This window comes from Platichthys flesus, chromosome 15, assembly GCF_949316205.1.
Source record: "Platichthys flesus chromosome 15, fPlaFle2.1, whole genome shotgun sequence".
NCBI classification, from domain to species: Eukaryota; Metazoa; Chordata; class Actinopteri; order Pleuronectiformes; family Pleuronectidae; genus Platichthys; species Platichthys flesus.
Window position 1 is genome coordinate 12,906,181 of NC_084959.1, and position 13,313 is coordinate 12,919,493.

At 40.3% G+C, this 13,313-nt stretch overlaps 2 protein-coding genes across 2 annotated transcripts; both read right to left on the reverse strand.

Moving 5' to 3' along the window:
- Window positions 1-1,022: 1,022 nt before the first annotated feature.
- Window positions 1,023-7,594, reverse strand: chrdl2 (chordin-like 2). The gene is made up of 11 exons (XM_062406355.1): window positions 7,501-7,594; window positions 6,400-6,512; window positions 6,218-6,311; window positions 5,971-6,116; window positions 4,696-4,789; window positions 4,053-4,114; window positions 3,415-3,583; window positions 3,099-3,287; window positions 2,836-3,009; window positions 2,229-2,321; window positions 1,023-2,141 (listed from the first exon to the last, which is right to left on the reverse strand). Exons 1-11 carry the CDS (start codon window positions 7,565-7,567, stop codon window positions 2,008-2,010), a joined length of 1,335 nt encoding a protein of 444 aa, XP_062262339.1. The 5' UTR covers window positions 7,568-7,594; the 3' UTR covers window positions 1,023-2,007.
- A 339-nt stretch (window positions 7,595-7,933) lies between these two features.
- On the reverse strand, window positions 7,934-12,429 carry spag7 (sperm associated antigen 7). The gene is made up of 7 exons (XM_062406631.1): window positions 12,303-12,429; window positions 10,567-10,634; window positions 10,355-10,443; window positions 10,167-10,251; window positions 9,965-10,054; window positions 9,374-9,527; window positions 7,934-9,060 (listed from the first exon to the last, which is right to left on the reverse strand). The coding sequence occupies exons 1-7, from the start codon at window positions 12,385-12,387 to the stop codon at window positions 8,945-8,947; spliced, it is 687 nt and encodes a 228-aa protein (XP_062262615.1). The 5' UTR covers window positions 12,388-12,429; the 3' UTR covers window positions 7,934-8,944.
- Between the last annotated feature and the right edge of the window lie 884 nt (window positions 12,430-13,313).

Consider the following 13,313-nt stretch of genomic DNA (forward strand, 5'->3'; position numbering starts at 1 on the left):
GTCTCCACCAACTCCTGACACAAATATCTGTCTCTTCAGCTGTTGCTAGTTTGATAACCAGTGAGTTTTTAAAGCCACTATGGAGCTCCATACCTCTTTGAATTTATCACTAAAACAAAGACCTTTCACATACATGTGATTCTATGTTAATGTGAATATATTGATGATGGCTGCTATAACATTGGCTGACCAACATTGTAACCCTGGGGGTTCTCAACAGTTTGACGGGTAATTCGAGTCGGTAAATAAATAAAAACATGTATAAATAGTCCAATATTAGATTGAACTTGACAATACATAACGTGCCAGTTGAAATTGATTTGAGGCTTTTGTTGTTTTGCAACTCGAAGAGGCACAGAACAGGGAGTGGGGAGCGCTGATTTGCCAAGGCAAAAACAAGTTAAATTGTTTGTTTCTTGCAATACTTCAACAGCTTCAACTGCTCCTATGTTCCATCCTGAATAATGAATAACCTTGTCGTATAATAAAAATCCTGCTGTTACAGGGCAGTAAAACTCCCACTTTTTGAGAGTGAAAACTGGGAGCGGGACAGAGGAAGCCAGTCACTTGGATCATCGTCTGATTATGATATTATATACCTAATAATAAATAACAAGACATTTTGGGGGAAACACTGTTGCTGGGCAAACATTACATGTGTGTGTTTGTTTGGGAGGTTGAAGGGAGTTTCAACTTCTGCTTTTGATTTTCACGTCTCTGATAACATTTCATCTCCAGCGGGAACACAGTTTATCCGGCCTTCCGGAGCTCCATTAACTGAAGCCCTGGGGCGATGATGGCGTCCGCTGTTGCCCGGCATGCGGATCAGAGATGAATCAGCATCATTTTTTTATACAACGCTTTGAAAACAACTGTGAGCTCTGAGCCACATCTTAAGCTTGTTTCAAATACACATTCTCACTGTCGTGCAAGGACAAACGGTTCCAGTGCATGCAACATTCAAACATGAAACTTACAGCCAGAAATAAATCAGACAAAAGCTGCTGACTGGTGTAAAACACAGAAAAAACTTTATGGGTTCAAATTGTGAGGGGGGGCGGGTACAGAGTGAATTCAGCTACATCAACAATGGCCACTTAAAATTGAAATAGTTCTGGCATGTGGAGTTGTAAGATGTCTTTAGGCTGTGATAACAAACCACTGTTTGGATAAAACTGTGCATTTACCACAATGCGATGCCTCTTGCTAATTCATGCAAGGCGGGAAAAACGACAACATTCAACCAAACACATGTACTGTATTTACAGAAATCATACAAGAACCAAAACGCTTTAAATAAGGTGCCAAAAAACCCTCAATATTTACAATAAATACAGTATACTGATCATACATAGACCCTTTACATTCTAATCAGAACATGGCAGCTTGCCCCAGCATATTCTGAAATACAAATTATATTTATATGTGTTTTACATGACAGCGTATTAGGGCCACTTAAAGGGCGACATTTTCGCGATTTCGAGAGTAAAATTGTTATATTACAAGAATGAAGCTGCAATATTATGAGAATAAAATCAAAATATTTCGAGAATAAAGTTGTGATGTTATGAGAAAAAAAAGTTGTGAATTAACAAGAATAAAGTCGTAATCTTAGACCAAATGTCAAAGAAGGGGCATATCAGAAGACCAGCTGTGTTAAAACAAGGAATGTGGAGAATGAGATAAACATTTTTCTAAAGTTTTCTCGTTAAATTACGACTTAATCCTCATAATATTAGGCCATTATTCTTGAAGTATTTATATTTAAACATTTCAGAATTTGGCATTTCCAATAGTTTTGCAGCCTAATAATCAAAAAAATGCAAATATGCGATGGTTCCAACATGATGCACAATGATGTCTGAATTAACTGATGAGCAACAATATCATAACTAGAATCTCCAGCATTACAATGGGAAGGTTTCAGGATCCAAGTGCAACATGCATGACAGGAAGTATGTATATCAACCATGTGCTTATGTGGAGCATCGGCACAAAGAGTGGGCATCAGGGTGAACACAGGCCTTCAGTCTGAGCGGGGTTGATGAACGTCATCACCTCCCGAATCCCGTCTCCACAAATCGTGGTCTGAGGAGCTTTCGTCAGGTTTCCTCGCTCCTCTTTGAATTTACTCCATGTGTCTGAAAAATAAATGATGACCCCTAAAAAAAAAAACAATCACATCTAACAAACATACAAATGCATCATGAAATCCTTTTTCAACAAACCTTCATCGAGCGTCGCGAGCATTGTGTAATTTTCTGGATGATCCATGATGTGTTTTCTTTGACTGTCCCCAATATCCAATACTTTCAAAACACCTGTATTAACGAAAATAAATAAATAAAACAGGGGACAATCAAACAATGCTGCAGCGATAATGTACGTTTGTCGTCAAGTAATTGTTTTTGGCAATTTCGAAGGTACTTTTCTCACGAGTCACACGAGATAATTGATGCCACTATCAGGATTAAAATGGGTTAGCTTAGCTTAGCAAAAACAGAAACATCTGTCATGGCTCTGTTTCCCTTTGGTTCAATGCTAAGCTAAGCTAACCAGCTGCTGGCTCTAGCTTAGTATTGAACGAGTGCAAAACCTGGCTTTTTTTTCAATGGGCTGTTTGATGCTTGTTGCATTTTTCCTTCTGAAACTGTAAAAGTGATAAATAAAGACAGACAGCAGGAATCTGTAGCCAATGCTGCTGCACAAAGAGCTGATCACCGGTTTATCCAAACTAGATATGAGAGGATCGCTGTTCATCTCATCTAACTCTCTGCTAAAAATCCTAAATGCCAGTTTCTCCTGTTAAATAGCTCCCAGCAGTGTTGACGGTACCTCCGTCAGTCTTCCATGCTTGCACTTCAACTTCAGCAGTTCGTTTTCTCTCGGCAGCGATGATCCTGACCGTGTGGGACGAGTCGAGTCTCAGAGATGATTCGACTTTATACACCAAGACGCTGTATTTAAATCCAGGATAACACAGGGTGCGGTTACTTTCAGCTTTGGTCTCTGGAGAGAGGAAAAAACAAAACAGGTTGTGTGGATGCAGCCGATCAACATCATAAATGGTCCGTTGTGCAACGGGCCACTTCTCCTACCTGGACAAGTCTTGCAGCACTGTCCCGCTGACTTCATTGGATGTTGGCATGGATACTGGCCGGGACACGTGATGCGCTTGCAGTCCTGGATGCCATCAGTGCAAGTGCACAGGATGCATTCCAGGACCCTCCCCAGAACTGGGTGCCACATGTCTCCATGCGAGTACGTCTTGCCATTGTATAAACACGCTGGGAGAAATGGAAAACACCTGAGCGTTGGGGCTGCATATGGGAACGATCGTAAAAGTTGCGAGGAAGATGTCCATAAAAAAATCCAACACCTATAAAGGATCTCTCTGTTTTGTCAAAGTCTCACCTCTTTGTTGTTTCCTCTGCAACAGAATCTTCACAGTGGTCCCCGAAGCCCCTTTGAGGTTGAGTTTACTCAGGCTCAGGCCTCTGGGAGAAGTCCTGACCCTGGGCGGAGTGGCACGGTCCGACCGCACCTTGCTCGGCTCGGCAGGACACTGGTCGACTGAGTGCCTCTTTTTGAAAGCAAAGAAATAACAAGACGCAGTTATCTTTCCCTCAGTTCAGCTATAAGCATTTCAAATAGAACAACGTAGTTTAGTCTGATTCATAAGCCAACTGATCTGTGGATCGTGAGGGCAAGTGTATTTATTGATCACAGCAAAAAAATGATAATTTCAGTATTAATCTGAATAATGCGATGCCAAGTTGAAGTAAAGATCCCAGCAGTATTAAATGTAAAATAATGGTTTTCCTCTCCCCATGCACAGGGAGGTGATTGGTCAGGGTCAGTAGAGATCCGCCCCCTCCTCAACACGTTCAATGACACTGCACTGTGACACTTGAACCCAAGTCCTGTGATTCAAGTGCAACTACATCTCTTTACTACCTTCCGCTACGTTTAAACAGGTTTTAAGTTTGATTTCCATTTGAAAGCAACGTCAATGATATTTTACTTTTATGAAAAATAAAATAAGGACATACGACGCCTCTGTTCAGCTGCTGGTTTCCATCCTCAGTTGATGAGGACCCACTGGTGCCGTGATCTAGAGGAATAAAAAGCACAAACCTCCTATGAGGACACTGTAATGCCACAAAAAAAACATAATGGTTCATCTACATAGTGTTTGGGCTGTATTTAAATATTATTATATGTTTATATGTTATGTTATATTTGTTTGTCGGTAACTTTGTTTGTTTGTTTGTTTGTTGGCAGGATGACACAAGAACTACAGGATGGATTACTGGGAACCTTGGTGGAAGAATGTGGAAAGGGTCAGGGAAGAACTCTGGGGGAAAGAATCTGGCACCTTTAGGGAACTGATATTTGGTGCAGATCAAAATGAAATTCAGGATCTAGTGAATTTGAATATGGTTTCATGAGGGGACTGTAGGGCGGAGTGGAAAGATCATATTATGATATTTCACAAAATAATCAAATTTACTGCACTACATCGTCACAAAGCAAATTTTATTATTTTATATATATCGATATCAGGGGGGGGGGGAAACATTCTTTCAAAAGCTCAGCCCTGACCCGCAGTTCAAATTCCTAAAAGGGATTATTGTTCCAGGTTGGAAACAGAGTAAAGACATTTCGTCTGCCCGGCGCTTGGAGTTCGACTACCTTTACACACCAAACAGCAGGTATCTGGAACTGACACTGGAGAGGAGCAGGTGATTGGTTGGCACGTTTTCAGAGCACAGAAGATATTTCCATTCTGAGGAGAGAGGAGAAGGGAAAATCACTCATCTTTTACATTGTCCAAGTATGTGCTGAAGCTGAGGTGAGGCTGAAGCTCTCCCAGGTTTCTGCATGCCTCTCTACAGCAGCTTATGTGGACTCATTTTTAATGTTCACGACTTTAAATCGAATGAGATATATTGCAATTAATCGTCAAAGACTTGATGTGGATTATTTGGCAGATTGAATGCGAGGTGCTGGCTGGCTCACTGGAAACAAGTCAGGAATAAAGGACAGTTGAACCAGCAGCTGTATGAATAATGGACTTCCCGCTTTACTACCTGAACCACCTCTAAAGGTTATTACAGAGAGATAAATTAAAGAAAAATATCACAACAAACATAATTTCTACTGTTCTAAAATGTTTACAAGTATTTTTGTTGAGTTCATTTTCATGTTTTGTCTCCTTGGAGACGTAGAAAACATGCGGAGACGTCCAGGTCCAGGGAGATTTCAGCTTTGGCTCTGTGTCTTTTACAGTATCTGCCTTTTGTTATATATATGAAGAAGTTCATCTGTTCTCTGGTGACAGTCACAAACACGCCAAGCCAACACGCAAACCAAAGCAAGATGCTTTCACCGGCTGCAGGATTTAGAAATACATGAGCTACAACAATGCATGTCTACTTTGACTGCACATCATTGGCAGGAGTAAGTTTGTGCGCAGAGATTGCTCTTCATGCATATGTAGTAATCTTTAAAGGTTATAATTTGATCACAGCTAATATTTAAAAATGTTTGTTTTTCTTTTTGGTTTTTAGACATTAAAACCTGTGCTGGTTTGTGCTTGAATAGATTAGAGTTGTTTAAGATTCAAAGAGCAGATATAAATCAAAGTAGGTTTGTGAGAGAATGAAAACATTCACGGTCCGAAAATGTTTCCTTGCAAACAAACCTGAGGATTTGTTTTGTTTTCATCTGCGTTCTGTCCATCTGTCTGTCTCTCTGTTTGATAGCTAAAAGAATTAGGCTAAAACTGAAGGAAGGATGTGTTATTAGACAAAAGAATATTGAATGTTACTGTGGATCCAGATCAGGGGCCAGAGCCAGGAATTATTTTCCACTTTCTTTCACACTGTTAAATAAATTGATCTTGATGATTCTTTTTGTTTCATTTAATTTACTTTAAACAAAAGCAGTAAGTTGTCTGTTACTTACGGAGCACGAGCACATGGCACACTGGTTGCTCTGCTTGGATGGAAAGAGGTCGACCTTGGTGAAGGTCTCCCCCGGCTGATAAATACTCCCATTGTGCCTGCAGGACTTCACTGATGCTCTCAGGCCTGCAGGGATCCTGGGCCCGTCTGAGGAGAGCACATCACACACACAGATGATTAGAGTTTGAAGTCACAGAGATGAGAAATCGATTCTGTCAAAAAGCCTGGAGAGGCGTGGGGAGACCTACCTGTGCACCTCGGACAACACTGCTGAGGCACAGCCACTGGGTTCTCACAGGACAGAGCCGGGCACTTGATTGTGTTACATTTCACATGGCCTATCTGGGAGAGAACAGCACCGGTTTACTAGCACAGGGATACCAACCCACCTCTAAACCAGTATTACAGAAACTGAATCATCAGCAGTTACCTCAGTGCAGAGGCAGCGCATGCAGAACATAAATCCAAGTGGCTCCAGATAGGGATGCCAGCTGTCTCCTGGGCTGAATGTCTTGTCTTTAAAAGTACATACCACCGCAGAGCCTGCGTGTCAGAGAGGAGACAGACGAGCTATTGAGGCACATGTGGTGCAAATAAACAGAAGCATTTACATGGGAACTAATCTGACTAAACATTTGTCATTTTGTCAACAATCAGCTCTAAGTATTTTAAACTGAAGAGGGAAAAACCTGCACAGCTACAAATACCACTGATCTGGCTTGAACATAATGCAGTGCTGGAGTAAGTACTCAAACAATCTACCACATTAACTGTTCTACTTGAGTAAAAGCTAGTAAATGGTACTTACTACATATGCTGAAAATATTAAAAGTAAAAGTAGCACATTAACTGTTCTACATGAGTACAAAGGAGTAAGAAATACTTGCAACTAAATATATTTAAAAATATTAAAAGAAAAAGTACCATATTGACTGTTTTACATGAGTAACAGTGAGTAGGTACTTCTTGCTTTTAAAATATTAACAGGAGAATATTAATTTTCCTCTTGACATTTTTTTAGTAAGTATCACCTTCTATTAAAAATGCATTTAAATAAATAACTAATATCTAAAGTCAAGGTATCACGTTAACTTATCTACTTGAATACTCTGATTTGATCAGTGGACCAGTTCTCCTGTCATTATTGATTCATGTTAAAAAAAAAAAAAAAAAAAATACATGCTGCTATAAAAAAAGTAAAGTACAGATACATGAAATATTTACTTAAGTTAAGAAACGAAAGTGACTGGTACTTATTTACATCCCACAACTGGCCCTGGGACTGTTCAGACAAACAAACTGCAGGGTTCCACTTTGAAATGCTTCTCTGACCAACAACTTATTACACAAAACACCAAAGCTGTGTTTAGAACAACAGAGGATGTTAAATGTATGAGATCATCTTTTTGGTAAAGTCGGATAAAGCTGTCCTTCACTTCAGTCTAAATTTCTCAAGCTTTTCTCTTATTTTTAGCCCCAAACCTCTGATGGCAGCGGAGAGAGAAAGACCACGAGCAGGGTCATGACTCACCTTTCCTGGGTTTCAGCTCTGCATCTGCAAACCAAATGATGAAGAGGAGCAAAAGCATGGCCTTCATTTTTTGTTGTACATGTGCGCGACTCGTTCTCCTGTGCGCAATAAATATGTTTCTGCAGGACAGTGGGAAACAACAGGGATAATAAGAAAACCTCGGTATTTCTGTTGATCTCTGGCGCCTCCCTCAGGACAGAGGCGTCACAACATCTGGACAGGCAGAGGGCTGACCGTGGAGTGAAGCAGGACCTTAAAATAGACGTCCCCTAATGAAACCAACCAATCCACTTTAATATGTATATTATAAAGTGCTTATGTTTCATGCCCTTTGTAATTACTAAGTAAAATATGTAAAAAAAATCCAATGATCATCAATGAAGAGCTAAAGTTGAACGATTCGGCTGTGTAGAAATGAAGTCAACATCCAGGCACAGGTATAATACTGTTTATTGACACACATTAGGGATAAAACAGTGCAACCATGTTAAAATAGACGATCAAGATGCCAAGAACCCCTCGACAAACAAAAAGACAGTAAAACTTAATGACCCATATCCCAACAAGGAGCCTGGCAATCCCGCTCCCTGCGATGTTGCCCATTGCAGGACATTGCATTGCTCGATAATAAAGCCTTTTACTAAACAGTTTGATTCACAGTCAGTGCAGATGGAGAGAAACAATCAGATTCCTAAAACCCACAGCAGTGTTTTCTAAAATGGGGCTCCAGTTGCGATGGAGGAAAAGCTTGTATCCAACTTTAAAACAGGTTACGGTTAGAGAAACAAAAACGGATCAATGGATGACCTTGCTGTTTCCCTTTTAAAAACTGTACTGCAATTTAGGAACATTGTCGGTGGGACTTTTCCGTCATGCTTTGCCTAAAACCTTGATTTCAAAGCGTCATCAGGTCCTGACAAAGCTCAAAACTGGAAATACTTTGTTATTAAAATGTCACTACAGGACTACAAATGCACATGTGCATCAAAAATGTTGATCACACTCTGGACTGTCTATCTATAGAGCCCTAAGTTAAAAAAAAAATCATGCATGAAGTTATCAGATGTTTTTATCCAGTTGTACTATTTTGTAAGTCAAAAACGTTCCTATTATATGAGATCCAATCATGTGTGTGCGAGGCTTGATAACAGACACTAACATGTCACGAGAAATCGTTACACAAACGTAGAGTGATCCACTTCCTTGATCAGACGTACCCAAGCAATCTCCAATTACACAGGATATAATGGTTTCAGCACAGACTCAGTAAAAGAGAGGCAAACATACTATAATTGCTGCCCCTCATAATAATTAAACTTTAAAATGTCTGGAGAGAAGGATATTATTTTTACAGCATGAATTAAGAGTGTTCAAACAGACGCACCACTGCGCCCACACACACACACACCAACACGACAGCAGACAAATCAGGAACAGTGGGGACTCAGGAAGTGCTGCTGCGTTCCCCTGTGTCGTCCTCTAGCTTCTGACGTTTCTTTGCTCTGATCGCATTCATGGCTTCCTCTATGGAGCGAGTGTCCCTCTTGTTGGCCACAGGTACTGGGAGAGAAAAGGACAAATGTGGTGAGTAAATGAAAAGAGGGGTGGAGGCGAAGCAGTACAGTGTTTCTGTGACCACGGTCGGACCTGGTGCCAACATCTGTCCTGAGGGATCTGATCACAAGTGAAAAGTGCAGAGTACTGGTGACTACGCACCCAAGACATATTGTGGTCGCATCTGAGGTCTGATCACTCAGACATTCGGAGGTGAACACATATGACCACCTTGCTAGGATGCTACAGTTTAGAATAAACCATTTTTCACACTTCTGTATGAAACAGATAAATGTAACTGATCATGTGATGTACTCACCACAGCCATAAGTGCTGTTCGCCTCTAGAGTATGCGCCGCATCCTTTGCAGCCGAGGTGCCGATCAGGTGACTGTACTTGTCTCTGTAGTTGGAGTTAGGAACCTCTGTCTTCTTCGTCTCACTGGAAACTGCCACCTCCAGTGCGTCTTGCTCCTATAATTTGACAAATACACAACATGTCTTGTGATTGTGTTTCTTTGTGTATCTATGGGGGAACTGGTGCCTCCTTGGATAAGTTTTCTCCCTGAGTGGCTGTCCATGTCCCTACATTATGGCAGGTTTCCCTGTTATTCTGTGACATCCAAATACATTTTAATTTGTTGGTTATTTTCTCTTAAAGCTACAACCTGTCTGCTGTCCAATGTAGTGTAGGTGTGAAGGTAAGAAGATTATGGGATATTTATAGTGGAACAAATATTTCACGATGTTTATTTATCTACATTGATAAGAATTAAATACTTACACGACAGCAAAATGAAGACAGAGGTGCAGGGTGTCTTGCCAATAGCCAATTTCATTGCTATTCAATACTGGCCCCTAGACATCCCATAATACCTGTGTAAATACAAAGAGTGAGCGTCCAGTCTTACTTTTAGTTTTCGTCGTTGCTCTGCGAGTTTGGGATCCCACTCCTCTCCTTTGCGATAAGCGTCCAGCTCCTCATCCGATGGCGCAAACTCCTGCCACGGCACAAGGTTGAAAACAGCCAAATTACTACACATTGTGTTTTTTGGTAAATAGAGCCCAATAGTCAAGTTTATTCAAATATCAAACACTAATAAGTATTCAGACCTTCTTGAAAAGCATGACATAACGACTCTCCTCGTCCTCCCCGAAGGAAAAAGAAGCCAGCCCAGCCACTTCGGAAACATCGTGCCTATGAGGCAGGAAGAGATTAAATGCAAAACAGTCGTGAACATGTGACAAAAACACCTTCTTTGGCCCTACAGTGTTTATTTTATGCACTGACAACTACTTACAATATACTCCTTTCAAGCTTCCCCATAGGGTTGTACTTTCGTTTCTGTTGAATAGTGTCCTGGATGAACTCCGACACTTCTTTCTCCATCTAATCAAGAGATGTGGGAAGAGAAAGTCTGTGAGGAATACTAGCAGTGATGAAGCCAGGGCAGAGCAGCGTCGTGTCAGAACTAAATTCAGCCTGCATTAGATGTGACACATAGACTCTTACCTTTTTCCTGAACTCAGCTTTCTTTCTTTTCTCATGTTCTTCCATCTTCTTGAGTCTGGCTGCTTGCTCTGAAAATAGCAGAGGTTAAAGTTGAGGTTTGTTTACGTCCAATAGCAGAAATGGTTTGTTTTGTAAACACAGCTCATGGAGTCTTACAGCCACAACCGGCGTAATTGTATTTTTAAAGACTGAATTCACAAAATGGGTTCTAAAGAAACTGATTTCTTTCCCACAATGTTTTCGGATCATTCACGTCTGGAGCACAGAGGGACTCTAATCTTTATTTTTTTAATCTGTCGGAGCGGGCACATCCTCTAATATTTTATTGATAAGCATTTTAACAACCCTGAATGAAATAGATCTGGCTACATTAGATTGAAACCTGAGAAAAATTGGATTTTTGAGGGCCAGTGCCAAATACCGCTATTTTTGGAGGGAAAATGTGTTATACTAATTTTTGAATCCTTTGAAATTTAAGGATTGATATTTTAAAGTCGAAAACCAAAACTTAACACAAATATAACCAACTACGTCCAACTTGAATTTTTAAAATAAAAAATCAAGAAAATTTCTTTAGAGCAGCTCTTTTCTGCATTGTTTACACTTTAAAATACAATTTTTCATATCAGCACATATTTGCAAACATATAGATAAGTCTTTGTAAAGCTCATATCAGCTGATTTGATCCATCAATCATTATATTGGATTTTTCAAGTTGAAAAACTTAAAAGTTGTTTATTTTTCATAATACTACAGTCAGCCCTATTGGCAATATTGTTAGGAATTCCTAGTTTCTAATATTTTCTTGGTGCCATATAACAATTTGGGGTTATTGCAGTTTTTAATAAATAAAAATGGAGCCACAGATCTATTTTACAGGAGGTGGTTGAAATAGTAGATAGTAGATAAACAGACGTGTTTATAATGAATGAATATAGTAGTAGAGTATAGTAATAAACCAATGGAAGTTCTGTTGTATTAAAGAACATGTGATTAGCAACATCTATGTTTACCTTCTGTTTCAGGTCAAAATGGCTGCTGTGAGAAAGCCCTAAGGAACCTTTCAAAATCATCGTCTATCTTTTATTTTTTTTATGACTACAAATGACAGAAGCTAGGAATTATATAAACATATACGTTTTTATTTAGATTACTAGCATTCACTTATATTTTTACACACTCTTTCTGTCGCTGATTAATTCCCCGTGGCCAGAGCTAGTTAGCAGATTAGCTTAGGTCTGATCAGTGACTTCACTAGCACATCCCTGATCGGGAATGGGACAGATAGTGGGTCAGAGGAGGCTGCTGTGTGGAGGGCAGAGCACAGCCGCTGCTGAGGAGCGACCTCTCCCCTCGGGGGTACAACCAGGAGGAGGCTGCAGCGGCTCACACGTGTGCCATGTTTTGAACCCTCCACAGTGAACCAGGTTAAATAAGGCTGAGTTCAGGTTACAGCTCGGGGGGTAAACACACAGTGCTCGACCTCGACACATCACCGGTGCTGTTTGTTTAGAGCGTTCCAGCACCAGTAGCTGCCTGTGTCCTGCGGGACATGCGCGGCTGCATGCGGCGCTAAACCCGGAGCAGAGTTGACTTGACCCGGTGGCAGCAGCAGCAGAAAGTGCCCACTCCTGTCCGGTCCGTACTCAACACACTCCTGGGCCTCATATCACGGCCATGGCGACAGTTTCAAACCACCGCAACACTGGTCGTTATTCAGGGAACACGCTATGTACCTCGAGCCTTTCGTCGGCTCTCCTTGTCGCCGACAGTCGGAGGCTTCTCCATCGAGCTTAGAATCGAACCAAGGAGGTCCGCCATCTTGGAAAGTTTAGGGCAGACTGTTGTTGTGGACTGCAGCTGTTCGAGCTGCGCATGCGCACATGAGCACGCTTTTCTTTGCCGCGTGGAAATAGAGGTGAAGTAAACTGCTTGACAAAACTTTAGCGCCCCCTTCTGTACAGAAAAACACTTCCCAGCCTTTTGCTCGTTATTGAACAATGTTAAATATACACGTATTATGGCACTTAATCCAAATACTGCACCGTGAAAAGAAAGGACAAGTGCATATATATATATATATATATGAAAAGCAAAGATAAAACAGACACGAAAATAAAGAGCTGTAGAACAAAAGAAAAAAAAATGCAGTTAATCATTAATAAACCAAATGAAAAATAACACAATTACAGTTAAAGGGGCTCGAGCTTTTCTAGACCACATTATTTCACGAGTTTTAGGGGTTTAAGGAGAAAAACTCATTATGAAACATGTAAAATCTATTGGTTCCACATTTCTATCTATCTATCTATCTATCTATCTATCTATCTATCTATCTATCTATCTATCTATCTATCTATCTATCTATCTATCAATCTATCTGCTGCAGTACATTTAGTACACAACAGAGAAGGACAGGTGTACTTTTCTGTTATAGCCATGAAAACAACTCTCTCCATTTCTCTCTCATCAATAAGAAGTAAATAAATGAAATTTAAAGTTTTTATTGAAATCCATTCAAATTAGTTGTTTATTGTAAGTTTGAATAATAAATACCTAATTTACACTTCATTGTGTTTGCACAAATCACAGAATTATATCAATATGCAATCGGCTTTTGTTTTATAGTGAAAAATTATTGCAATAATAATTGTATTGCCCAGCTCTTATTGAGTAGCTGTGAGACAACTGCTTGAGTGAGTTTTTGCTCTTCTTCAGGAAAAGTGTTAGATTTGATCATTTTTTTC